The following is a 25,362-nucleotide window of genomic DNA, read 5'->3' as shown; positions in this document are numbered from 1 at the left end:
GCTAACACGCTGGTGCTCAATAGTTGGAACGTTAAACTCAACAGGAGCTCATATATACTGTAGCAAACTGAGACAACTAAGCAATGGTTAAAAAGATTGTTTTAGTTTGAATTGAATACCTGAATCACTAAGTTCTAAGAGGATATCCTTTGAAAATCATCAATATCTGTTTAAATTCAACCGTTGCCCCGTCAGTAGGATCTGAGGGATTGACAAAGACTAAGAGAAAATGTTGACCATCCAATTTTCAGTCTGTGAGAAAGTCGTTGACAAAGCAATGGCTGGTGGCCAACGAGCCCAGAAAACTCTTCAGACGAGGGTCACTAACACCAGCAGGGAATCACATCAAATTAATAGGATTCATAAAAAGTCCTGGCTGCAAAAAACATAAATAAAAAAAAAAAAAAACAAACCAAGATAACTGCAGGAGATTTTGACCGATGCAGGAACAAAAGGAAAATAGATCTACGTGAATGTGCTCTGAAAAGCAATTCAAATTTTAATATTACCAAGCGTTCTGACTCAGCAATTTAAATGACCTGAAATATTCCTGAGGCAAGCCTCAAATTCAAGAGGGATAAACCGCCTGTTCACACCACTGAAATGACCTTATATTATTTTTTACAAAAAAATAAGTGTGAGAATTTTCATTTTTGCAGTGCATAAAAGTTACACGGTTCTGTGGAAAATAGGGGGAAATACTCACAGTCAGATTCAATTTCTCATCAATAGCTATTTCATTAATCTAATAAAACTGAGATTCAGAATGAATTAAAAATTATTATTAGGCAGTAAAGCTTCATGAAATTGAACTTTCTTTGGTCGGCTGAACAGAAAGTGAGCAGAACTTTTATACTTTTATACTGAGGAGCATTTAACAAAACAAAGAGACAATGAACTTCAACAAAACAAATGCTGTAACAAAAAACAAACAAACAAAGAATTTAAACCAAAGATAAATAGGACACAAAGAAACCGAGCATGAGTAACGTAACTACACATTTTAATTCACTCGGTTGTGAGAGCTGTGGTGCCAGATCAACATTTGCGACCTGGGTTTACCACTCCAAACAATCACACAATCAAGTCACAGGTTTTCATTCCAGTCAGGGCCGTGAGCTGCCACTGAAGTGCACAACGTGGCACCGTCGCTGTAACCAGTCAGACACCAGTGACGAGTGTTGTTCCCCAGAGATTCTCTCCAGTGTCAAAAGTCTAAACAGCACACGACTATGACACAGACACAAGTAACCACCGGGGTTTCAATTATTCATAGCTTTGTAAACAGTGTTTATACAGGAAACAAACTGTGCCTGGTTGGGTGTAATTGACCAAATACATCACTGACATTTCGGAGTCAGCACCGCAGCACGCCATGCCGACAATGCACACGAGTGCAATGCATTTGTAACATGAAAAACCTTTGTGAACTTGTGTTCATCCGCTGTGACTGAGGCCTCTTTTGTGCATCTTTGTGTTTCTCTCTCAGGGGTTCATCTTCCTCTCTCTCTCTCTCTCTCTCTCCATCCCTATCCCTCTTAATACTGACTCAGATCAATAGAGTTAGCCTCAGGCACAGACCTTTGTACTAAACCAATTGTTCCAGGAACTATGTCTTTGCGAAGCCTGGCCTGTTTTCTGTGAATCCGGTCTCACTTATGCATCCCATGAAATGGGGCTGAATTTGAAATGTCTTGTAGGAGCGAAGAAAACAAGTTGGTTTTACTGAAAGGTGCCACTTCCTTGGAAATGCAATAATTACAGTATTATATTGTACTGTATTTGTGTAAATGGTATTTTTGTGAAACTTAAAACTGTCCATGCATGTATTATTTCAAGAAAACAGAGCCAAGCAGCAAACTCAAGCAAGGAAAGAATATAGCAATAAAAAGTGTATATATATGTAACATTTTAAATTGAATTGACCCAAAATTTCTTACACTAAACTCTTCCTCACATTACACAGTAATATGTAACATTTTAATTTGAATTGACCCAAAATTTCTTACACTATTACAAGATTTTAAAACTGCATTATTACGCCCCCTGCAGGGGAAGAATGACAACGCTGCATTTTCAAAGACCTATTTTCAAAGTTCTATTGTTCTATATCTTTAATGTTTGACTGGTCAATGAGATACACCAACCACATAACCCTGTGTGAACCCAGGTAGACTGCAGAAGGTTTCAGTAAAAGTTTGGACTTCACCTGCCAAAGAAACATCTGCTGTGAGACCACACAGCTAAGGGATGTTCCTGTGATGGTTACTGTGAGGGTAATACAAACCACTGAACCATGTGAAGGAGTGGAAAGTGCTTCTACAGTATAATGGATAATACGCTGACTCATGCACCCTCCTCACTCCCTGGCACAGAAACTCCAAAGTATAGTGAGGGAGTGAAAGTGTGGCAAGTAATTTATTTTTTGACACAAAGGACATTCACCGTCCTGTTATCCAAAATTATAGCTAATTAGACCCCTGGCAGCAGATGATGTTCAGGGCTGAGTGCCAGGTGTGTGACAGCCCAGTGGGCTTGAAGGTAAAAACTGTCAAGAGTGATGTAGAGAATCAGAAACGTTGACTTAAATGTTTTGATTTATTTCACTACAATAAAAAGTTTTTTTTTACTAATAATAATTTAAAAAATAGCATTTTGTTATGATTGTGTGTGTTTCTCACATAAAACAAAATCATTGTTTTATATAAAATTGAATTTATACTTTTTTGGCTTGTTTAAGCCAAATAATAATATAATAATAAAGAAATCACATATCAACATGTAAAGAAGAGTAAACATGTACTATTGGAGCTAATGAATGATGCTAATGTTTTTGTTTAGGGAAACGTGATATTAAAAGTCTAATTGTTTTTCTTACAACATGAACTGTGGGGGTTTCGGTGAATTCCATTCGTGGTATAACATTACCGCAGCCTGATGCAACCCTCAGAGCAGAGCGTGCACCAGAGAAGGTACTTTTTCCTCTTATGCTGCACATTGAGCTCTTGAAGCCAGAGGACAGACAGCAGCTTTGATATAAATGGATTTCTTCAAACCCGTTTGGTCATGAGGCACCATTTATACAGGGGAGAATAAACCCAGGATCTTACCAGGCATCGTGAACCCTTTTACAACACTGTCATCCCTTGAAGCCTCCCCCACTCTGCCCTGGAGTGATCAAAAGAGCACAAGACATAAAGAAGGATGAATAAAACAGAGAAGGTGTGACTGCTGGTCAATGGCTGCAGAGTTCAGACTTGGCAGTATAAATGCCTACGTTACCATCTGTTTGGCTTAGTTTTACAGTATAGCAACTAAAATCTTTGAAGGGACAATTGTATAGATTACAGTCAAATATGCTTGAAATTGATGTTTTGCGACATTATCATTTGACTCATTTCTCTAGTTTAACCTTCATGCCAAAACATTGAATCATCCCAGAAGTGTAATGTTGGATGTTAAAACCTGCTTGGACTGATTATTGCTTGTGAATTCCTTCTAATTTAAGACAACTCTCTAAAGGCAGACATTTTATTTAACAGGGTTGTAACTTTACAAAAGGCAGATTATAGTAGATTATGTAAGACCTAAATACGTGATACCATTACCTTGGTAAAGGGACTGGACACTGTCGTTAGCTCCTAAGGCCTCTGTAGTTTGTGGACGCAGCTGGTCATACACATGGGAGGGAATAAAGGCTAAAAAGGAAAGCAATTTTCTTCCAAGATTAGCCGGCGGGGAAAGTAAGAAAGAAATATGAGTTTAATGAGCATACATGTCACTAAATTCAACCATGCCCTTTTTAAAATCACTATTTGCTGTGAAAACCTCTCAAAAACTGTGATTCATTATGAGGCCCGTAGCCACTCGGAGATGACAGGAAGTGAGAAAATAGTAATTAAGCAGAGCAGTGTGTTCCTGAATACAGTCAACTGAATGCAGAAAACTGTGGAAAAGGAGCTTATGGACTTATTTGTACATTTCTCTGCAAGTGACTCTGGGCAAATTGAATAATGAGAATAAAACCAAACCATCTGTGGCGTTGTGTTTTTTATTGTTAACTAAAGAGAGCCATCTACTGGTCAACTATGTACATTAAATAATTTCATATTACTGGGTAACGACAGTAAATTTAAAATGATTTAACGAAGCATGACGATTTTTCTCGGTTCTTTTTTTTAGTTTTTGATGAGACAAATGGCTAATTAAGTGGCTTACTGTTCCTAGAAGCTCAATGCTATTCAGCAGTAGCCTTGGCTCCTGGGTTTTCCAGAAAAAGGAAATGAGGGATTGGCCGTTAGAATCAGTTGACGTGACAGGAAACAACAACGTGAAGGTCACAGCCGTGGAATACTGCAGTAATACACGTGCAACCTTTTGTTACCCAGAGGCAATAGGTGGTGCACACTGCTTATTCAATGTACCCGTTGTCTGTGAATGAGAGTCTTTAGAATTCTGAACGTGTCCCACCACCGCTCTCATCACTCCTTTTCTCTCTGTTCAATTCATCAGACACAGTATTGTTCTATTCAACATAGAATGTTTGGCTCAAATGCCAATTTGCTTTTCTATGTTGGAAAAATAAGTATGTTGTCAATGTCAGGTGACCCTTAATGAGAAACTGGAAGGAAGCCTATTATCCTATTATCTGGAGGCCTGCTTTATTTTATTGCCATCAGCAGAGCGGGTCCATCAGCAGGCATCTGGCATCTGTTTCGCTCCCATTATTCTATATCACTAAAGCCAGACTTGCCGAGGGCCTAAGCATTAGAATTAGCATGTGTAAACGCTACACGTTGTCAATTAGCATAACGTGTCCGTACAGGAATAATCAAGAGATTATGTAAATTAAAATGTGCAATTATTTTATTTTAAAGTTACAGTTAAGTAGACGTGATTTATTTGGTTAAAACGTATATCTGATCACCTGAGAGACTGTGTTTTTGTAAAATACCTAGAAGAAAATTATCTGGAACAACAACTTAATTACTGGACTCAGTTCTGTTATTTTTCAATAACTTTTTTATATTTTTCATTTGATTTAACAATGCAAACATATTCAGCATTTCAAAAAATGCAGTGATGAGGTCAAACAGTGAATGGTTTTTAAACTCAGCACTTTTCTACGTACCGGTTGCTCTACATAAATAGAAATGAACAATAAAAAATACATTTGAGGACTGGATTTTGACAAAGAACACAAGGTAAAAAGAAAATTGAGGCGTGTGACGTACAATGAGTGTTTTATGAAGTAAAACCTGATTCAATATCAGCAGCTGAACACTCAGGTCTGGGCCACTCTTCGGTGAGAGAACACAATAGTTCCACACCGTCCAAAACAATCCTGAGTGGCTAAAAACAACGACAACTGAAATTTTCCCAGAGCACCGTGGGGTTCAGTACTCTCTGTGGAAATGCTCATTGACCTTGGAAACACTCACGTAGATTTTTAAACTTATGACCACAAACTGCTTCTGTTCCATTAGCCAGACCAGACCTATCTTCACCAGACCGTCGGGGTGACTGTAGTGGATCTGAAAGTGGTCGCCGTCGTAGTCATAGGAGGCAGACACGTTTTCTGGCTTCAAGAAGACGGGAGAGGAAATGCACCAAAAGGGTTTCCTGAACTCATCCAGCAGAGTCAGACTCATGATGCAACAATTCTGGTGGAATGAAATCAGAGTTAGTTCAGAGATCTCACTTGAGAATTTTATAGCAGGTCTGTTTGTTACTCTCAGTGAAAACCGCCGCAGCGTTCACTATTAATGGCTTCTTCAGAAGCTCTGTAATTATGTCACTTTAAATAGCACAGCATTTAATTTCTTTTAAACACTACATAGCACTTGTTAGCAATGCACACATTTCTCCACCTCCTATAATCGAGTGGAACAGTGTGACTGGCTGTCAGTACAGTTAGTACCTCCACTGCAGCTTTCAGGACCTCACACCTCCAGGGCAGGTTGATGTTTCCTGTCAGACGGGTGTGCAGAGACAGGTTTGTCTTGCTAATGGCAGTTAGCCTAATCAGGCCTTCACGGATCTCAGCTGCACAGAAGGAAACAAACAAACAAACAAACATTAAAACTTCATACGTCTGTCACTTGGTTCAGCTACTGCTTCGAGGTAGTATTAGGGTAAAAACATTACTTATTATATGCTGAAGTGCAAATACTGTATGAGGATGTATATAAATAGATTACTTCTGTGGCAGGAGAGCTGGGTAAATCTTTCAGACATGAGTGTGTCCATGGTGTTGTGGAGAACAATGTGTAGCTGGTAACCATGGAGACCATATTGGGGGTCCACGTCATCAAAAGGTGGTCTGTCTATCGACTCCACAAAGGGGCTGGAAGGCAAATGTACAAAATGAACTAATCCAAATAGATTTTCCAAAGAATCATAGAGAAAAAACCCCATTGTGTGCTTTTATAGACAGATGACTATATACAGTAAATAATAATAATAATAATAATAAGGATCTGGGTCCAAGGAGCAGCACTTCAGCAGGGGAGCCCCCTGTCCTCAGTAAATCAAGCTTTCCTCCCCCCACTCACACAGTAGTGGGGGATTTCCTGCAGAGCAGGTGGAAACCTTCTGAGACACAGAATCTCTCTAGCATGTCATTCAGGTGCCCAGCGGACTCCTCCTGGGCCGCACCAGCCCAGTTGGGCATGAAGGAGTAATCCAAACTCCCATGGAGACTCAAATACAGGGTGCACCCAGTGTACTGTGCTTTCACAAGACACCAGAAGAGGGGGCCATGTCCACATATTGTAAGATTTTGAAGCTCAGGAGAGAAACATTGTTAAGAATGACTTGCACTGCTGATGCTCTAATCAGAAAAGCAAACCAAGTGCTAAATGTCACTGATAAAAATGTATTTGTTTTCATTAGAATTCTTATAATAAAAAGGCCACAGTCCAGTTAAGGTCAGTGACATGTTTGGATTTTAAGTATTTAAACAAGTATTTCTATCAACATTTTGGTGGTATCTTCTCTTTTGTTTCTGATTATTTAATTTAATAAACTTTTTGCTGACTTTTTTGACAATCATGAAACGTGGTACAGGTCAGGGTGTCTTAAGCGCTGATTAATTCAGGTACCAAAGCTTCAAATCTCCATCAGCAGTTGATAAAGATGGGTCACAGCAGTGGAATCAAATAAATCCCCCCTGTTATCACTTCACATTTTTAACCAAGAGATGAGAATTCACTGCATGCTATGCAATGTTATGATCTAAAGCTTAAGCCAAGCCTACCTAATAGGTGATCCTTGAATGCTCCTTTCCACTAGCCTGTAGTAGTGAAGGGTTAGCATGATGAAGGCGATGGAATGCTGGCCCTGCCGAGAGAATCAGAGCTTTCACAGGTCTACTAAAGCTGAGGTTAAAAGAAGTGAGCAAGTTTGATTTCTTTTTTCTTTTTGGTAAAATGAAATGTAAGTAGGACTGTCAAACATTTAAATAATGTAAAAAGAATATGCAGTAGCTGTGGATTAATTAATACGGTTTATTAAACTAGATAAATCAACAATCCTAACTATGACAAAAACATTTTGTGGATGTTGTTGGAACAGAAATATGATGGAATTATTAATATGGAAGAATGTCTCAAAAATCATGCAAAAGTGAAAATTTAAATTCAGATACATTTTGGGAGATTCTTGTGATTACTGCGACAAATGTGCCAATAAAAACACATATATTGACTGTGTATTGGAGTAAAAGAAAATCCAGTGCACATTTTATAAATGCATTTACATGATTCAGATGTTAATATTGACAGCCCTGAATGTTGTATTAAAAAAATGCAATGGCAACTTTACAACTATTTACCTTCCAGGTACAGACAATGATTCCAGGCTGCAGTAGCTTCAGTTGAATGAGTTTGTCCTGACCAATAAGCTGCGCGTTTTTACTTAAAGTCTGCATGTTGAACTTGGCCATCAGGGACCTCCAGCCAGGGCTGACAGAACAAGCAGAGGATATTATTTCACTGAGCAACAAGAGGAAGCAGAGGCAGACATGGAGAGGGTGAATGAAGAGCGACACCTCCTCTCTTACTTCTTTAGGCCAGGGCAGCTGAGGGCGATCCTCCTGACACCATGGAGTTGAAGAGTGGAAATCTGCTGGTAGCTGAGCGAACAGCCTCCAGCCTCAAAGCACAGATACACAGATGTCTCGCAGAACTGGCACAGCCTCAGCTCCAGTGTGTCTTCACGGCCTGACTTATCTGATACTGTCAGCTCCCAGGTGACATTCAGGTTTCTGAGAGGACAGTTAAAACATGCTGTAAACTGTTATTGTCAATATACAATGCCCTGTGAGAAGTTAAGTAATGGAACAAACAAGGCTTAAAAAAGATTATTCCTATTCCCTTCGCCAACTGCAGATACTTGAACTTGAGATCATACAAAAACATCTAATACTGGTATTAGAGAATAAAATACCTCACATCTTTAATGACATTAAATCATGTGGTGCATGGGTTTTAACGCCAGTTATGGTTATTTAGATCGATGCAGGCAAAATTAGTCAAATGAAAATGCAGCTGCTGAGATAAAGCTTTTGATCCAATTCTGTCCAAACTGTGATGCAAAGCTGCCCCTGCTGTGATCAGCCTGTGTCTCACTGAGACGCCGTCCAATATCAATTAAGTGATGGAATTCAGCTAAAACTGGAGCAACCCAGGAGGAGGAGACGACGACCCTGGGGATTTTACAGTGCATGTCTGCATGCGCAATGTCTCCTGAAATGATTATTACCGGGGTAAATTGCGTAGTCCTCAATGTTCCTAACGGACATACTCCCCACTGGGATTTGTCTGGGTTGGTGGGAGGTGAAAGGAAGGAGAACGTGTGCTTATATCAACATGTGTGTTGTGGATTAGGGGTTAGGGCCCGAGTAATTTATTTCAACAACTCAGACAGCCTCTGCAAGGAATACAATTATTTCTACTTCAACTCTGCACCGCCACAACTGCCATAGAACTCAAAATTGAGAGCTGCGCTGCCTGTAATCAGAGGTTATAAAAACACAGCATCAGTTTCTGCGGTTGAGGCGGCGAGGGAGCTTTTCCCTGCATGCTGGCATCTCCCTGAGTCGACATCACATTTAGACAGAGACCTCCTTCCTCACCTTTAATAAGAACGTGTCATTAAGTGCAATATAAAAAAAAAACTTTGTTGTGTCTGTGTTTTGTTTGCCTGTGCATCCAGCTGTCCTCTAGTCTCCTACCCTCAAACTGTTTTGACAGTAAAGGCTTTGCAAAGTTCCACTGTTAGCTAACCACAAATAGTTTCCATGACACCCTGAAAAGCTGGTTTCAACAATAAAGCAGCCAAACATATGGAAGAGAAGGCAATTTATACCCACAGAGATTGAACTGTTTAGTCATTTGAGAGAATTAACGAGGTTTGCTTTTTAACTGTAGTGGCTCAGATGTTGGAAAAAAAAATAATTTGATGATTAAAGTCAAGCAGGTGCTCCTTCAAATACCTCAGGTACTTCAATTGAGAGGTATGCAGAAGTGGTGTGTGCATCGCTCTACCTCTTACCTGAGAACCTGCTCTGTTTGACTTGGCAGGCCCGTGTGTTGACTTATGACTCTGAGGCGTCTTTTCCACTTGTTCATGTCACACGCTGCCAACGTCTTGAAGAACAGCAGCTTCCAGTGGCCGTCAGCGCACTTCTGCAGCTCCATTTTGGCCATCTTGAGCAGCACGTCATCGACCCTCTTTAGTCTCTTCTTCTCATCTTTGCCAAACTCAGCCAGATATATGTTTCTCCAAAGAAGACTGGTATAGTGGGCATCAGTAAACACAAAGGTGAGGGATCAAAATGAAAAACGATTTTTTTTTTACATCTGATGTTGGTGACAAGTGTATAAGGACAAAAACATTAGTTAAAATACTCATACTCACTTATCATTGGCGAGTGTGTGGAAGTGTTTACTGACAACACTAAGTGTGAAAAGAGTTGAGGCATCCAGGTATGACAGAATCTTTATCAGGATCTCAGACGGCAGTCTGAAAGGAAAGGCAATTCGCCATGAAAACAAGGGAGTGACACTGTTTTTGTCCAATCAAATCCATCCATAACGCAAATCACTTAAGTTAGGCTGCAGCAGGCTGACAGCATCAAATCATAAAGCTACATTTAAGCTACAACACATCTGTAGAGGGCTTCATAACAATGGCTTTTTTATGACAAAATAATCCATCAAAACTGAAAGAACTTCAAAAACAAACAAAACTCAAAGGCTTAGAGTTAAAGCATTGTATCCCACATGTCAGTAAAAAGACATTTGACATTTGGAGCTTCAAAAATAGGAAGAAAAAAATTCCAGTGTTTGTTCTTTGGTCACTCACAGAATTTGCATACATGTCAGATTTACTATAAATAAATGCTAAGGTCAATTAGGCAAAGAATATATACAGTATATATACTGCATATATATATATATATTTCTCTGTTCAATACTGTACTGTAGTTTAAGTTCCACACTTTAGTAACAAAAAAGTCTTTTCGCCGCAGCACTTACTGCGTAAAAGTAATCATATTAATTTAAAAAGCGCACGGAGGTTTCATCCGTATTGATTTTTTTATTGTGCACCGCTGCGAACACTTCATAAATCCATTTACTTAGAGGGCAATAAAGCACCGAGTTGCCAGGCTTCTTCAACAACTGGAGCCAGGCTCGGAGAGCTGGCTGCCAATGGGAATCGCGGTCATATCGGGATAAATTACCTTTCCAAAAAGTTCTTGGGTGGTTTTCCAGCTCGTTTAAACTTTTGTGTAGACCGCAGCATGACCGAAAAAACTCTTGACGCCATGTTTCATCCCCAAACCTCCCAGGTGAGGGGTCACAGTCAGTAGAATCCCAATTCCTTTACAGCGCTTTGCAAAAGTCTGGCTAATATTAGAATAAAATTTAAAAAAGTTAATGCAGTAATCGAGATTACCGCATTGGTTAAAAAATAAATCATTATTCCATTTTTTTTTTTTTTGTATTGTTTCCACGAATTCTGTTGTATTTATTCAGTCTGGACTCCACTTCAAAGGATCATAGACTTCTTCTATATCCTCCACATTTCTCCTTCTGCGCCTTTTCCTGTCGACTGCTTACGTCTTATTTAATGAATCCCTGCTTCTTTTGATGGCTTTAATGTTTTCTTCTCTATACTATTTAGAATCAATGAATTCTGCTTTACTCCGTTTCTCTCGTGAACTGAAATGTTACTAACATCCGCGTTGTCTTCGTTACCATGGTGACGCTTGGTCTTTAGCAAAACAACTTCCGGTTTAACATTTGGCCCGTACAGTATCAGTTGGTTACTGCTGTATATGATGTTCTAGATGCGTCCAAGAATCCTTAAAATTGAAATGTTGACGAAAAGTTGTTTTAAAACCAGCTTGAATGAAATGTGTAATGGGTAGTTACTTTCATGGAACCCCAGGCAGGATGCCAGGGACACCTGTCCTGTCAATGCCCTAGACCTCAATTTAGGGAACCACCGCAGCAGTTTACAATTACATTTTTAAAAGCCACGAATTTAAAACACCGCTGGGCATAGTTTTACCACTATGTTTTACACCAGACAAGGGGCTCAAAGAAGCACATTAACCAAATGGTCAAGGCGAGCAGCAAAGGATATGCACTGGCTATTAATGGCTGGTAGGTTAGGAATGTCACAGACCAACTCAAATAAATAACTCATCAATATCTGTTAGCATTACAAATAACAAAACCAGATTTACACTTTATGTAAAACTGACCTTCAAAATAAAATTATTGTAATAGCAAAAAGAAATGAATAAGTCCTTTATAGACACTTTTTGTATCCCCTTTCACGAGGAAAATCCATGCAACTGTCATGGTTTGCTCATAGACCCATCACATGACCGTCCTCCAGTTCCTGGAAGCTTTTAGGCTCTGCTTACTGTCAGGAAGAATAAGCATTACATCGTTGTCAATCTAGCAACTAGCTGTTCACCTTCCCTAGAGGAAGGGAAAACCCTTTAGGACAAAGGTGGACCCTGGTATGGTACAGACACATTAGGACACATCCTTCTCCTTGCATGTTAGTTGACATTTACTGTTGTGCATGGCTGTGTGTTCTCCTAAAAGCCTGGCGGTCAGTTGTGACTCAACATACCTGATGTCATGTTTCCTGCATGGTTTGTGTCTCTCTTTTGACAGGTTTATGGTGCACAGAATGGAGGAGGACGACAGAGACCAAGTCCAAAATAGGATTTGTGTGTGTGAGCATGTGTGTGTGTGTGTGCATGTGGACATTTAAAAAAAAAAATTAACAATGAGAACAGATGGGAAAATGTTAACACCAATTTTTTCCCAAGCCTTTAAAAAGTGGCCTAATGTATTTGACTTTCAGTCATGTCCTTTCCTACTCTCTTCAGGAAGTATTTAATATTTAAATATCAGGACGAGGTGAATTATGTTCAAAGACATTCTGCCATTTCCTTCACTATTTACTTGATCATTATCGATGAGTCTATGTTTAGCTCCATCTTAAAGTGTGATTATGAAGCAAATTAAAGTTTGTTAACATAGCCTTTATTATAGGACAATAACAGATCATTACCAGCCTGTCCCTAGTCCACTCACCGGCGCTTCAGGGTTATAGTTGATAGGAAGCCCTTGTGCATACAGGACCTTTGGGTCTGAAGGTGTATGGTGTATATAATGTAAATTTGGATATCAATAAAGTGTGGCAGAGCTTTATAACATTACATTTCATTCATATAAGAGCTGTTATATATTATATTACATTTAATCACCTTGTTTCACAATGCAAAAATGCAGGTGTGCAAAGTGCACGATCAAATAGCGCCACTGGGTGGCGCACGCGCATCTTTATTGGCCTAAAAACGCACGCTTAAAGTCTGATGAAATTAGTAACATACACATGCATGCCGAATGTGCCATGCAAGAGCAAGGTTATCGGCTGCAGACCCTTTCAAGTCAGATTAATCCGGCCGAGACATGAGAAACCCGCAGCATATAAATGAGAGACATTGGGGGGAAGTGATCTTTGCGGTCCTCAGGGGCCCCCGAGCTCACACCACTGAACTGATTAATATGTAAACATAGCCATTAATCCACGAATGTGCTCTTAATTGCCGGATACTTCCGGGGAGACTTGTTGCGGTGGCTCCACACAAAGAATGGGCGTGAGTTGTCCCTCCAAACGGAGCCCAGAGACTTTTGCTTTCTTTGCATCAGCGATCTGAGCGCTCAGTTCACAGTCTGCAGGAGAGAGGGAGCATGTAACAGTGGGATGGACTGCTCAGGTACGGCGGAAATATTTTTCTCTTATTTTAATTGAAATAAATAGCAAAGTAGTAGGATGGTAAGCAATCAAAAGAGTAATTAGAAAGTATGCGCATAGAAGGATATTTTAGTATTTAAACAAAGAAATGGTGCAAAGTACTGCGACAGACAGATGAAGTAAAGGTGGTTATTCAGTGATAAAGCAGATAAAGCACAAGCGGAGTCATTTCAGCAGCGGGTTTAGTGCAGATCCTGGCGTTCGGCTTCGTTTTACGCACGGTAGCCGTTTTACGCGCAGAGAATACTCCAAAGTTCAGTGACTAATGTGTTTCTAACATTTATTTCATTGTCAGTTGATGTTTCATCGTCGTTGTTTTTCTTTCATATCGCCAGGATTTAAAACAACAGTTGTCTGAATACTCTCCCCAAATCAACCAAAGCGTACAGGAGGGAGGGGAGTCTCAGCTGGAGGGAGTCTGAGTGCGTCTGTGTCAGAGGGTGTTTGAGAGAGTAAGCGGAAAACACTGGGAGAGGAAAAGCCAGAGTGGAACGAGAAAGGGTGGAAGTCTGGATCAGGTAATCGAATATAAACCTCCGAGGGGCTGCCATCAGTTGCGCACCGGATCAGCGATCTGACCATGGTGCCAGCGCGCTGCCCAGGACCCTGTGCCATGCTGGCGCTGATCCTACTCTTGGGATGCGGCTTGGCGTCCTGCCTCGGCCAGAACGACACGGAACCCATCGTGCTCGAGGGAAAGTGTCTTGTGGTGTGCGACTCGAACCCCTCTTCGGACGGAGCGGTCACCTCCTCACTTGGCATATCTGTCCGCTCCGCCGGGGCAAAGGTGGCATTTTCCGCCGTGCGTGGAACCAATCATGAACCGTCAGAGATGAGCAACACGTCCATGACCATCTACTTTGACCAGGTCAGATGTTCTCTGATTAAAAGTGATTGAAACTCTTAGATTCCTTTCTAATTGCTTTCACAGAATTAATTATATTCACCACACGTCCCATTTACTTGCGGTGGGCGTACACAAGTAGTTTAAGGTCATGTTTCATTGATTTGTTTCCCCGGTGGTTTACATCCTGTTACATTTGAGCTTCCCTGCCCTTAAAGAACAGAGTTGTGTTTTGTTCCAATGGTTTAACTTTAGTGTGTGATTTAGAGAATGACACGAGGAATGCGGCGATTTGTCCGTGAAATTCAATGGGCCTTGGTTTATTGTCTGACTCTTACCTTAAACCTCTTCACGGCTGAGAGCTTCAACCACGGGCCCAGTGTGTTTTTGAATTATACTATAAAATAAAAACAAAAACCTGACAAGCCAGAACTTGGACATGTCTAATTCCCTCATCTCCAGCCCGAGTGAATCTCACACAGAGACAACAGACGACAGTAAGCAGTGAAGGATGAACAGGAGAAATAACTGCGCCTTCTCATTCCTCGCCCCTTTTTGGTCACAGGTATTAGTGAACATCGGCAATCATTTCGATCTCAAAGCAAGTGTTTTCCAAGCTCCAAGGAGGGGGATATATAGTTTCAGCTTTCACGTGGTGAAGGTGTACAACAGGCAAACCATACAGGTGAGCCGCCGCCCAACTGGACCTTTTTTTTTTTTGTTTTTTGTTTTTTGTTTTTTTGTATATGCTTCAGCAACAAGCCTGTGTTTCCAATTCCCTGCAGGTCAACCTGATGCAAAATGATTACCCAGTCATATCTGCATTCGCCGGTGATCAGGACGTTACAAGAGAGGCGGCCAGTAACGGAGTACTGCTGATGGTGGAGCGGGACGACCGCGTCTATCTGAAGTTGGAGCGGGGCACACTAATGGGTGGATGGAAGTACTCCACCTTCTCAGGCTTTCTAGTCTTTCCTCTATAATTTAATCTGCGCTGATTCAAGTCGCCCGGGACTCTGCTTAGGGTTGAGGAACAGAAAAAACGTAAAAAAGAAAAAAAAAGAGAGAGAAATAAACAAAACCCATTAAATTTCAACTTAAATAACTGTCAGCCAAGGAAGCCGACGAATATCTATATCTACACTCGTCCACTATCTATTCAAACATGAACGTTTCCTTGGAGTTTCAAATATTCGAATCCATCAGTCAGTTCTACCGCAGTCTGGATCGTTAGAGGTGTTGACCGACCAGTGGTTCTTGCTGGTCGAGTATGTGGATTTTTTTTATCGCTTGGAAAACAAACTTTGCCAAACAAACCAACCAACAATCCAACCAACCAACGACCGGGTGTGGACTAAATGGACAATGGAGAAGTAAAGGCTGGAAGAACCGATGTCCTGGACAGACAGAGTGTGTTATGCTGTATTTTATGTTTGTGTAGCCTTAAAGAATATGCTCTCCGTCCAAATGAAGTCTGGAATTATGGACACCCAGAGAAGAAGTGCTTTCACATCCAGAGTATTTTTTTGCACGAAGGATTTTTCCCCCTTATGTTTTGTGCTGTCAATGGTGTTACGTTTGGATGCTGAACATATTGAAAACAAGCCAAATGTAGGCCACTGATGAGTTTATAAAGAGATAACGGCGACGTATTTCAGCAACAGGACACGACTTAGAGCACTTTTATTTAAAAAAAGAAGATATGACATAATTTATAAAGTACATATTCACATTATTGTGTGTTCTACATTTCGGAATCTGCGTAGCTTTGACTGATTTATTGTTCAGTGACCGTTGCTCACCAAATGTACATTGTGGAAATAATAGAAGAATCCCTACATGTCCCGCTTAATAAAAGGTATTGTATTGTATAGGCTGAGCGCATTTGTCACCTTTTTATCCAGACGGCAGAGAGAGTGAGGAGAAGCTGAAAGGCCTCTAACTGCTGCGTCTGTCGCTGTCCGAGGTTCTGAAATACAGCACGCAGCGTAACGGGGAGGACACTTTAGGGACCGAGGAATATCGGGGACGGATATTCAAGTGTCAAGTGATCGACTTTGATATTGTCTTTTAAATGTCCCTCTTGATTTTCCCCGAGTGTGGAAGTGGTATGAACTTGGTGGAAGGGAAATACTGAGCATCAAGTTACAGCACGGCGGGCTGTACGTCACAGCGGCCAGACGTACAGCGATGACAGAGAAAGCGGGTTTTTATTCGGAATTCCTTTTAATACGAACACGTACTTTAGGGATAACCATGCGTGTTTAAGATAATTTGATACATGGAGGAGGGGGGGGGGGGTCTCGCCCTTTTTCCCCTCTCTCTGTCTCTCTCCCTCCCCCATCTCTCACTCACACGCACACCCACACAGATACTGTATTATGCCCCATTTGCCTTACGCAATAGCGTTAATTATAATTCGTGCGATTTAAATAAAAATTAAGCAAACATATAATACAAAATATTTGATCTTTTTTGTAATAAGCCGTCGAGATAAGCAAAGTAGTTTACAGTATATGGGCTGCATACAGTACTGACGAATTAAACACAAACACTCTCCATTGTTAGAAACGTTTACAACTTTGAACTTCATTTTTTTTTCTGTAGTAGTGATGAGGTGTGTTTAATCTCCCCTTTTTTTTATTCCCCTTGTGTGTAAAGCAAAAATCAAACCTGCAGCTTAGTTTTCAAAAGAAACAAGTGACTTCTGAACAGTTATGGGATTTATACACCCCAGTGAAACAAGACAGAGGGTAGTCAGATAGATTCTTTGAATTCATTTGCATTTGAATTGTTTCAGACTCTTGTTTGGTGCTGAAATACAAACTTTGTAGTTTGAAAAACACACATTTGAAAAATATGAATGCTGCATTGGCTTTTGTTTGAAAAGCAGGTGATTCAAAAATGAAACAGGTCAAATCAAAATGTTTCTAAAAAAACAAAAGCAAACAATTGAAAACATTTTTAAATTTTAAGCTTCTAGAAATACGAGTTACAGGAGAGCATTGTGAGATAGTGTGTAAAACGTGTGAAATCATCTTTGTAAATGCCTTTCCACATAAACAAACACAAACACCCAGGTTTTGCATAAATGCAGTGGCTGATAACCATCTGTTAGAATTCACTCTTTAAATTGATATTCCTCAAAACAAAAATGTTTTCCCACATAATTGTCTCCTTTATTAACGAGCCAGCATGACACTAGCAAAAACTCTCAGCACGCTGAGCATCTAAATCCCCTGTACTGACGGAAATACTTCAGAATGACACGCTCTACCTTCTTACTATGTTAGCAACAAATACGGTGTGTTTTCTAACGCAACAATCCCTGCAACCCAACAGCTGCTAGGCATTACCAATATTTGAATTTTCCCCGTGTCATTCATGTGAGCATCTGGAAACGTGCCTGTATTTGCCTGTGTCCGGGCAGATATCTGCTTCCTGCATGTTTGTGTAAAATGTACTGTGGGTAACACACAACAGCTGAGAACAAAGTCGCAGTGATGGCAGGCTGATGCCAACAACAACAATGAAAAGCAGAAGTATCTGCCAGCAAATTAGAGTGAATTGGATTGTTTACTAAACTGGCATATACAACACTGCTAAAGGCCACAGTGAAATGAAAAGACAGTTTTTTTTTTAAATAAACGGTTAAAAAGACAACAGTATGAAGTCCATAGAGTAAATGTCAAAATTACAGAACAGTTTTAAAACATACAAATCTAAGATGTGTGATTGTAGCCTTTCTGTGGTTTAAACTAATAAAATTGTATTCTTGGGAGATGTTTTTAAAACCCAAAACAAATGTGTTATGACACAGTTTCTGTTCATTCTAATTGTACTATTATGTAAGAACATAATTACCCACAAAAAAATCACAGAATGCAAGTGTAAAATTAGTCCTGCACAGACGGTAAAATGAGGCAAATTTAATTCAACCAGAGGATTTTCTTTCCCTTCTTGTCTTGAACTTATGTGACCTAATTGTTGCTGCCAGCCCATTACTTCGCTTTCAAATTAGCCTTAGTCTATGATACACTTTCTTCAGGGATCAGTACGTTCATTTGTATCATTCTCAGACGCAGCACTTCAGGATCTCTATCTGCGGGTGCTGAGCAGTGAGGAGCTGCAGCAGTTGTGTTTGCGATGGTATCTAAAATATGTAAGAGACTCATCAGGCGAATGTCATCTGTGGCTCATGGCTCTCAAACAGAACAATTTATTTTTATTAATGATGTCGTTTAAGCGTGTGAACCCACTCGCAGACCTTGATGTGCAGTGTACACTTTACACTTACGCCATGTACACCACACACACTCACACACATGCAAGCTTATTCAGTATTGAAATTAAAGATTCCTCTTAGCAAAACACTATCACCCAGTGAGAATAAGACCTGTCATGAAGAAACCTTTGACAGTGATTCCAAGTAAGATAACGTTTGTCATCATTTTCAACAGGTTGTTTTGTACGTTTATGTTAACATCTGATGCCATCAACTCTTAATTTCTTTTGACAAATTAACAAGAAACTCGACTTTGTAATTTGTGCAAAAAAAAAGAAAGAAAAAAAGATGAATGCCACATTCCTCGATCTTTTCACCTACAAATGTCTTTAATGCCACACTCCTCGATCTTTTCACCTACAAATGTCTCCTTCATTTGGTTTTTATCCTTAGGTTTAGTAAGAGACAGAAATGTAATTCAGAAGAGTGACTCATTCATAATATTGCTTGTGGCAGAAACCAATGTGCAAAGAAATGATTTGGGTTGTTTTTATTTACCCATCCCTAATATGACACAGCATATTGTGCCATTACAGGCACTGTTAATTTAGCAGCTAGCCTCTTATTAGGAAAATTATAGGCTTATCAATGATCAGTTATGTTTTTTTTACATAAGAATTATATATGTATTAAAAAATAGCTGAAGCAGCATTTTCAACTTTAACCATATTTATTAGGTGTAAAGCAGCAACACATGAGGAAGATGTTGACACTGTGGGCATTCTTTGACTCAGTAAGACATGGACACCGGACCCACTTGGTAGTAAAACCAATTTTACTTATCAAACGTGATCATGCTATTTTATTTTATTTATTTATTTGCGTTCTTGTAGCATTAATGAAAGATTAAACCACTTCTCTTAACCTGATGCTCGGGTTTGGTATCGTGACTTACTTTGTATAATGTAGTCACATTTGATGCAGAATTTAGTCTCGGATTTTTGTTGAAATTCTATGCTTTTTTATGTTATTGTAAATCAATTTGAGGACCTGCATTGTGCATTGCAAGTCACCCCCTGATGAAGAAAAGAGACTATGGCAAGATTTCCAACCTTCCCTTTCCATTGCAGATGAGCTAAATACATTGGTATGCATGAGAGAGGGGGGAAAAAATCTGAAAAAGGTGTCTTTTGCTATAGACTCATTTTCTCCCAGCCCCAGTCCCTGTTATGACTGAAATTGCCTTAAGTGTGATTCTGAGTGTGAATAAGCCTTTCACGGCATTATTTTTATTCAAGTTGTTCTCAGGCAAACCTACAGGCACTTCTTTTTGGGTGTGAAATGAGACTTAGGGGCGCGTTCAGTCGAATGTCCAATGTGGTTGTTATTTAAAAGGATACTCCTGGTAAACGACAGGATTTATTGTCACTTTTAATGGTCCACATATCTTTGTGCCATTTAACAAACATATTCTTTCTGGGTTTTATCATGAATGACTCATGCTAATTTAATGGCTCATTATAATAGTCCCAGAGAGTTGCTGAAGTGTGGGGATATGAGACAAAAGACAACCTGTGCCATCGTCCGTTCAAAATTCTGACCTAAATTCTGAGTATGTTCAAACAAAGGGTTTTGTAAGAACTTGGTTTTATTATAAGGCAGGTTTTATTATGAGGCAGAACACAGAATATGTGGCCAGGACAAATACCCTTTAAGTCAAACATCACCTCAGGCGTTGGCTTTCCAGTTAAGGCTGTGAAGACCAAGTTCATTTGCACTTGAAGGGGAAGACACCGATGTAAGTGGAGGATAAACCGAGAGGACCACATGTGGTCCGTTAATAATGCATTTGTTTGGCAAACAAATAAATAGACGCATAACACAGGAAAACATCAGTCACAGAACTGCATTCGTGAACAGAACCGTCCCTGAAGATAGGTGGGGTAAGGGAGGCATGGACAGTCTGTTTATTCCTTCTGCTACAGCATGCAATATCCATACTGCTGAAACACGCGATTCCCTAAGGAAAATACAAACCAAGTCCAAACCCACCTCTCAAAACCCCACCGCCACCCTCAGTGAGTAGGCAGCGTGGAGCCAGGCAGCACAGGCTGATATGAATGATTCCTTGATATGATGATTCCAATACATCATCCGTCTGCACATTAAATCCACACAGCGAGCCTCAGAGAAAGCATCCTGGGCCCAGGATGTAACCAATTTAACCACAGTCATTAGAGAGGCAAAACACTGTGCCTCAGCACAACTGGCTGGGGCTGGTGACAAAACACACTGAGTTGTTGATCCTCCTAATTCTGTGAACACACACACACACACACACACACAGTGTTAGATTTAGGTAAAGTGTGGCCATTTTATATGCTTTCTTTCTTGTTTTGTTTTTCTTCATTTTAAACACTAATTATAATAGTAAAAAAAGAACACCACTATTAGCTACTGTATAGCTAATGTAGCTAATGCATGTAGCTAATGCATTTAAAATTCCTACGATAAAAATATCATTTATTTCAATAATCTCAATAGAGAACTCATGTCTCTCCCAGAATGTAAGTCTCTCTAAATGGCTTTACCACAAATAACCCTGTAGTTCACAACTACAACCCGCAGCTTGGAGTGCTGCCTTCACTCTGATCGTGATCTGTATCACCCACTCCAAACGTCATTCCTTCCAGCAGCAAAAAGTGGATCTGGTGGATCGGACGGATTTAATCTGCTTGTGACATCACTTATATGAACAGTTTTTTGGAATTGTGGCGATGACTTTACAAACTTTAGCAGTAAAAGGTTTTTAACAGTATGACAGGTAGAATGCTGGATGACCTGTATTTAAGGAAGGATGCCTTTACAGGATGCAAACAGCAAACCATTACCCATAATTCACATGGCATTGTTGTTGTGTAGACAGCATGTTTCCAGGTAAATGCTGACCCCACATCTACCCCATAATAATAATAATAATAATTGTTACATATGGGTTCCTTTCAGGATTTTAAGGCCGCCGTACAAAGTAAACAGAAATAAAACAAACAATACAAATCAAAAGACAAAAAGAACATGAAACATGAAGAATGATGTTAGAATGATATTAGGGTTCTACCCAGTGTACAATAATGAGAGAAACGGCCATTGTGAAGAGAACTAAAACACAACAGTATCATTGTTTTACTCTATTGACTTAAAGTGAAGATAATATACAACAATCACACATGCTAGTTACAACGTAGAGTCGTTTTCCAACAAAAATTACCGTAAGCATGTGGTCGGATATATTTTAAATACAATTGTCCTATTTCTGACCCTAAAGTCTTAAAAGCTGAAGGAAATGTCCAAAAGTAGAGCAGAACAGGTGTAAATGTGTGTTTTAAATGGTTGTATTTATTTTACAGGTTTTTGCCTTGTGCATCTTTAAAACCTTGCAGTATTAATAAATTGGATGCTGCTTCAGGTCAGATCAATGTTTCAGTGGAAAAGTATATTAAAGCTTTAGCATGTCCAAGTCATCTTCTACTAAACATGAGTGAAGAGCCTTGATGTGGACGTGATGAACACATGAGCCTGTGTTCATTGGATTTCCTCTACAGCCTCGGGCAGCACGCTGGGCCTTCAGGAATGCTACAGGCATGTTTAAAGGCGAGGGATTGTGGATCAGGAGGTTGGACTGCAATCAGTCCATCACAGTCAGATGGAAATTCATTTCACTGTCAATAGTCAATTTAATTTTCAACATCCCTTGGTCTGCTTACTTAGAACGCAGTATTTGTGCAATAGTGTGGTTTTATTTGTACAAGATGAGGATTGCGGTTGATTTGATGACGCATTTGAGGGAAAGAAGATATAGAGGTCACAAAGGTCAATTTTATGGCAATGAAAGGAGCAGTAAAGAGCACAGTTCTTGATTAGCTTTAACAGATTTGTGATCCTCCTGTGGTATCATAGCAGTTATATAAAATGGATCAAGTACAAACTGTGTTGTATATAGATGTACACACAGCAGTGGTATTACTACAGTCAAGGCAACATTAAGATGACGTAAAAATCAGCTGCCAATTCAGAGAACGCCCAGTTGTTGATAGTGAACTTCACTTATGAAAGGATGAATAAGACAGTGTGTCGTTCTGGAAATGTTGTTGTGTTAATAAAGCAACTGTTCAACAACATATTTATCACTGCAACGTCCCGGTCTCTAGATCCACGACCGATCAGACATTTAACTACAGTTAAACATCAATTAAAACATCAAGAGGAGGTTGGAGACTTTGTGAAAAATGCCCATTGGCTGCCTCACAATCACATGATACAACTCTAATGTCTGCACAGTGGCGTGTGAGCCAGATATCTCACCCAAGTACAAACACTGCCAACAAGGGAAAACTGGTGACTGCAATGGCTCTGTCCAAAACTAATAAAGCTCCAATGACACCGTCTCTAACGGTCACTAAATAATGCACTAGGTTTGTCCATGAAATCCCTCAGTGTGGCCAAAAATGCTTTTTAGAAAAGAACAATTCAGCGTAACATAATTACTTTAATCATCTTAAGCATGATATGTCACGTTGTTGTGGTTGTTTATTTATTTTAAGAAAGTGTCAGTAGTTTGTCTGCGGATTGCAGATGTCAAAAGTTTGAATCCACATCTTCCACAACTCCCTGCCCTGGTGGACATGTTGGGTCAGGAAGATCATCCGGTGTAAAACTGTGCCAAATAAGTACAGAGACTAACCCTTGGTGAAAGTATGCTAATCAGTGGGAGCTACAGTACATGTTTCACAACAGAATTGTGTCTTGTTAGTTTAAATATATATGAACAAAAGCAGCCAAACAAATAACTAAAGAGAAAAACATCAGCGTCATCAGTGGCAGCAAAATCTAAAACTAAAATTATACTAATTCAATTGCAATGATTTCACTTTTAAAAGCAGCATTTAAACAGATTTACTTCAGTACACTTGACTGTACACTAACCTGGTGATTTATTTACTTGTGTACTTACAGCAAATAACTGCTAAAATCATGTCTTTGTCAACAATAAAAAAGTCAGAGTTGTAGTCGTAGCCGATCGTTACTTCATATAAACCACAGTTTATGCATCATTTACACAGGTTTATGTAGATTTACACTCGTATACATATTCTTTTTCCCGCTCTTTAAGGAAACACATTTCACAAATGAATGAACTGTTGAAAGATTCTCTGTCTGTACACCTTTAATTCTCATATTTGTTAATTCCACACCACTGCTCAAATCGTTGGCACTGATGTTTAACAACATTTGGCAAAACCTGTGCAAAGAGCAACAGCGCAAGTACAAATTGCTGTCTTTTTTAATGGAAACTTTTATCACCTTGGCCTGCAGTAGTTACCAGGCAACCAACAGAGAGTTATTGTGCCACATTACCTCGCCATAAAAAAGTGAATGAATTGAACATTAAAAAAAAGAGATACAATAACGTAATTAGGATGTTTAGGAGGTGCTGCACAGCAGAATGTGATGCAGTTGGACAAAGCTGGCCAGCTGTTCAGTACTGTGCTGTTAAATTTGGTTCAATTTTTGTGATTATACTCCACCCTTTTTATGCAAATTAACAGAATCAGAAATTGGTTCAATTTTTGTGATTATAATCCACCCTTTTTATGCAAATTAACAGAAATCCTCAATTATGAAACATTTTTAAAAATTAAGACATTTTTGTTGTAAACTCCAGACTTCCCTGACTTTCACTGTGGTGCAGCATTGATACACAGTTAGGTCACAATAGATGTTCTATACATACTGTGGTTTCGCTAGTGTAGAAATGATCCTGTGTGTACTCAGGCTGTAGAAAGACAAGGTTGGTCCATGCACGCCTTGGATCACATGTTTAAGGATTCATTAGAGTGATTCCACTTTGGGCAGAACCTTGTGCAGGTTCAGTGCTGACATTTTGATGAGCTTTGCTCAGGTGCTGCCAGAGGCATGATAATGGTGGGAGCATACAGAATCATTCAGCAGCACTGATGGTCTGAGGAACAACTAATGAAACACACGCCACCTAGCACTCATGGGTACACAGGTCCATCATTGGTGATGCACATCATACTTGTTGAGGGGTCACAGACAGTTTCCTTGACCAGGAAATCAAACATAGCCATTTGGACCGACTGCCTGTAGACCCTGGGAGTTAAATATTTCACAGTGATGAAAACTCTGATCACTTAAATTGATGATGATTTGAAAAAAAATAAATAAATATAATAATTTTGTTCCCATAATTGCCTTTGTTGGCTCTTGAGATTTGCCCATTTAGAGACCCTCCCCATCTTCCTGCCCCAGTTCTCAAAGAGTCCCCATCTGGTTTGGCAATCTGTTTTGATGGAAATCAGTTGTTTCTTTCACCCTCTCATCTTCACTCTCTGCAGTTTTTCTTGAAGTTTCCCTGCGATCGTGGCTTAGACGCTTCAGATGAATCCTAGCCGTGATCACAGCCTCTCCAGTGTCACAAACAGTGGACTTGAATCTCTTAAATTTTGACTTTGCAGGCGAAAAAAAATGAATTGGACATTTCAGTAGAGATTAAAGTATTTATGTAGTGTAGAACAAAAAAGGAGGTTGTTAAGAATCAGTCGCTTCTTCCTCTTTGTGTCAAGCCGAGCGATGTGTTTGGTTGTGTTTCCTTTTTATCCACAGTTGTCTGACCATAAAGAAGGCGGCTCTTTGCTAGTATCATAATTTATTGGCATGTTAGCCTCTTAAATGGAGGTATAAATCTCCCTTTATTTCAATAATTAAGCCACGGATTTTATGACTCTCCAGCAGGATCTGCCGCAGCAGCAACTTGCTGACTTTTAAACAGTAAAATAACACTTCTGTTTGCTTGTCTGGATTTAAAGCCAAATGTTTGCTGAATGAATATGAGGTTAGAAAACATACAGTAAAGTTAATGCAA

General features: G+C 39.7%; 2 protein-coding genes across 2 annotated transcripts; one reads left to right on the top strand and one right to left on the bottom strand.

The window, feature by feature from the left end:
• Window positions 1–4,960: 4,960 nt before the first annotated feature.
• On the bottom strand, window positions 4,961–11,855 carry fbxo15 (F-box protein 15). Its single transcript, XM_008307592.3, has 9 exons — window positions 10,748–11,855; window positions 9,922–10,026; window positions 9,556–9,795; window positions 8,063–8,266; window positions 7,835–7,964; window positions 7,259–7,341; window positions 6,201–6,346; window positions 5,921–6,045; window positions 4,961–5,663 (listed from the first exon to the last, which is right to left on the bottom strand). The coding sequence occupies exons 1-9, from the start codon at window positions 10,831–10,833 to the stop codon at window positions 5,397–5,399; spliced, it is 1,386 nt and encodes a 461-aa protein (XP_008305814.1). The 5' UTR covers window positions 10,834–11,855; the 3' UTR covers window positions 4,961–5,396.
• A 1,121-nt stretch (window positions 11,856–12,976) lies between these two features.
• On the top strand, window positions 12,977–16,065 carry cbln2b (cerebellin 2b precursor). Its single transcript, XM_008307593.3, has 4 exons — window positions 12,977–13,312; window positions 13,686–14,218; window positions 14,760–14,879; window positions 14,980–16,065. The coding sequence occupies exons 2-4, from the start codon at window positions 13,931–13,933 to the stop codon at window positions 15,175–15,177; spliced, it is 606 nt and encodes a 201-aa protein (XP_008305815.1). The 5' UTR covers window positions 12,977–13,312; window positions 13,686–13,930; the 3' UTR covers window positions 15,178–16,065.
• Window positions 16,066–25,362: the final 9,297 nt, after the last annotated feature.

The sequence above is a fragment of the Cynoglossus semilaevis genome, chromosome 3, assembly GCF_000523025.1.
Source record: "Cynoglossus semilaevis isolate Cse_v1.0 chromosome 3, Cse_v1.0, whole genome shotgun sequence".
Lineage (NCBI taxonomy): Eukaryota > Metazoa > Chordata > Actinopteri > Pleuronectiformes > Cynoglossidae > Cynoglossus > Cynoglossus semilaevis.
This window is presented reverse-complemented; position numbering and strand designations above follow the sequence as displayed.

Bases quoted from the DNA above. Each gene is read 5' to 3' on its own strand.
- fbxo15 (XM_008307592.3), bottom strand. From the start codon at position 10,833: ATGGCGTCAAGAGTTTTTTCGGTCATGCTGCGGTCTACACAAAAGTTT. The intron at 8,267-9,555 runs GTAAGAGGTAGA...CTGTCCTCTCAG, and splicing joins CAAACAGAGCAGGTTCTCAG to AAACCTGAATGTCACCTGGG. The intron at 6,347-7,258 runs GTAGGCTTGGCT...TTTGCCTTCCAG, and splicing joins ATTCAAGGATCACCTATTAG to CCCCTTTGTGGAGTCGATAG.
- cbln2b (XM_008307593.3), top strand. From the start codon at position 13,931: ATGGTGCCAGCGCGCTGCCCAGGACCCTGTGCCATGCTGGCGCTGATC. The intron at 14,219-14,759 runs GTCAGATGTTCT...TTTTGGTCACAG, and splicing joins TGACCATCTACTTTGACCAG to GTATTAGTGAACATCGGCAA. The intron at 14,880-14,979 runs GTGAGCCGCCGC...AATTCCCTGCAG, and splicing joins ACAACAGGCAAACCATACAG to GTCAACCTGATGCAAAATGA.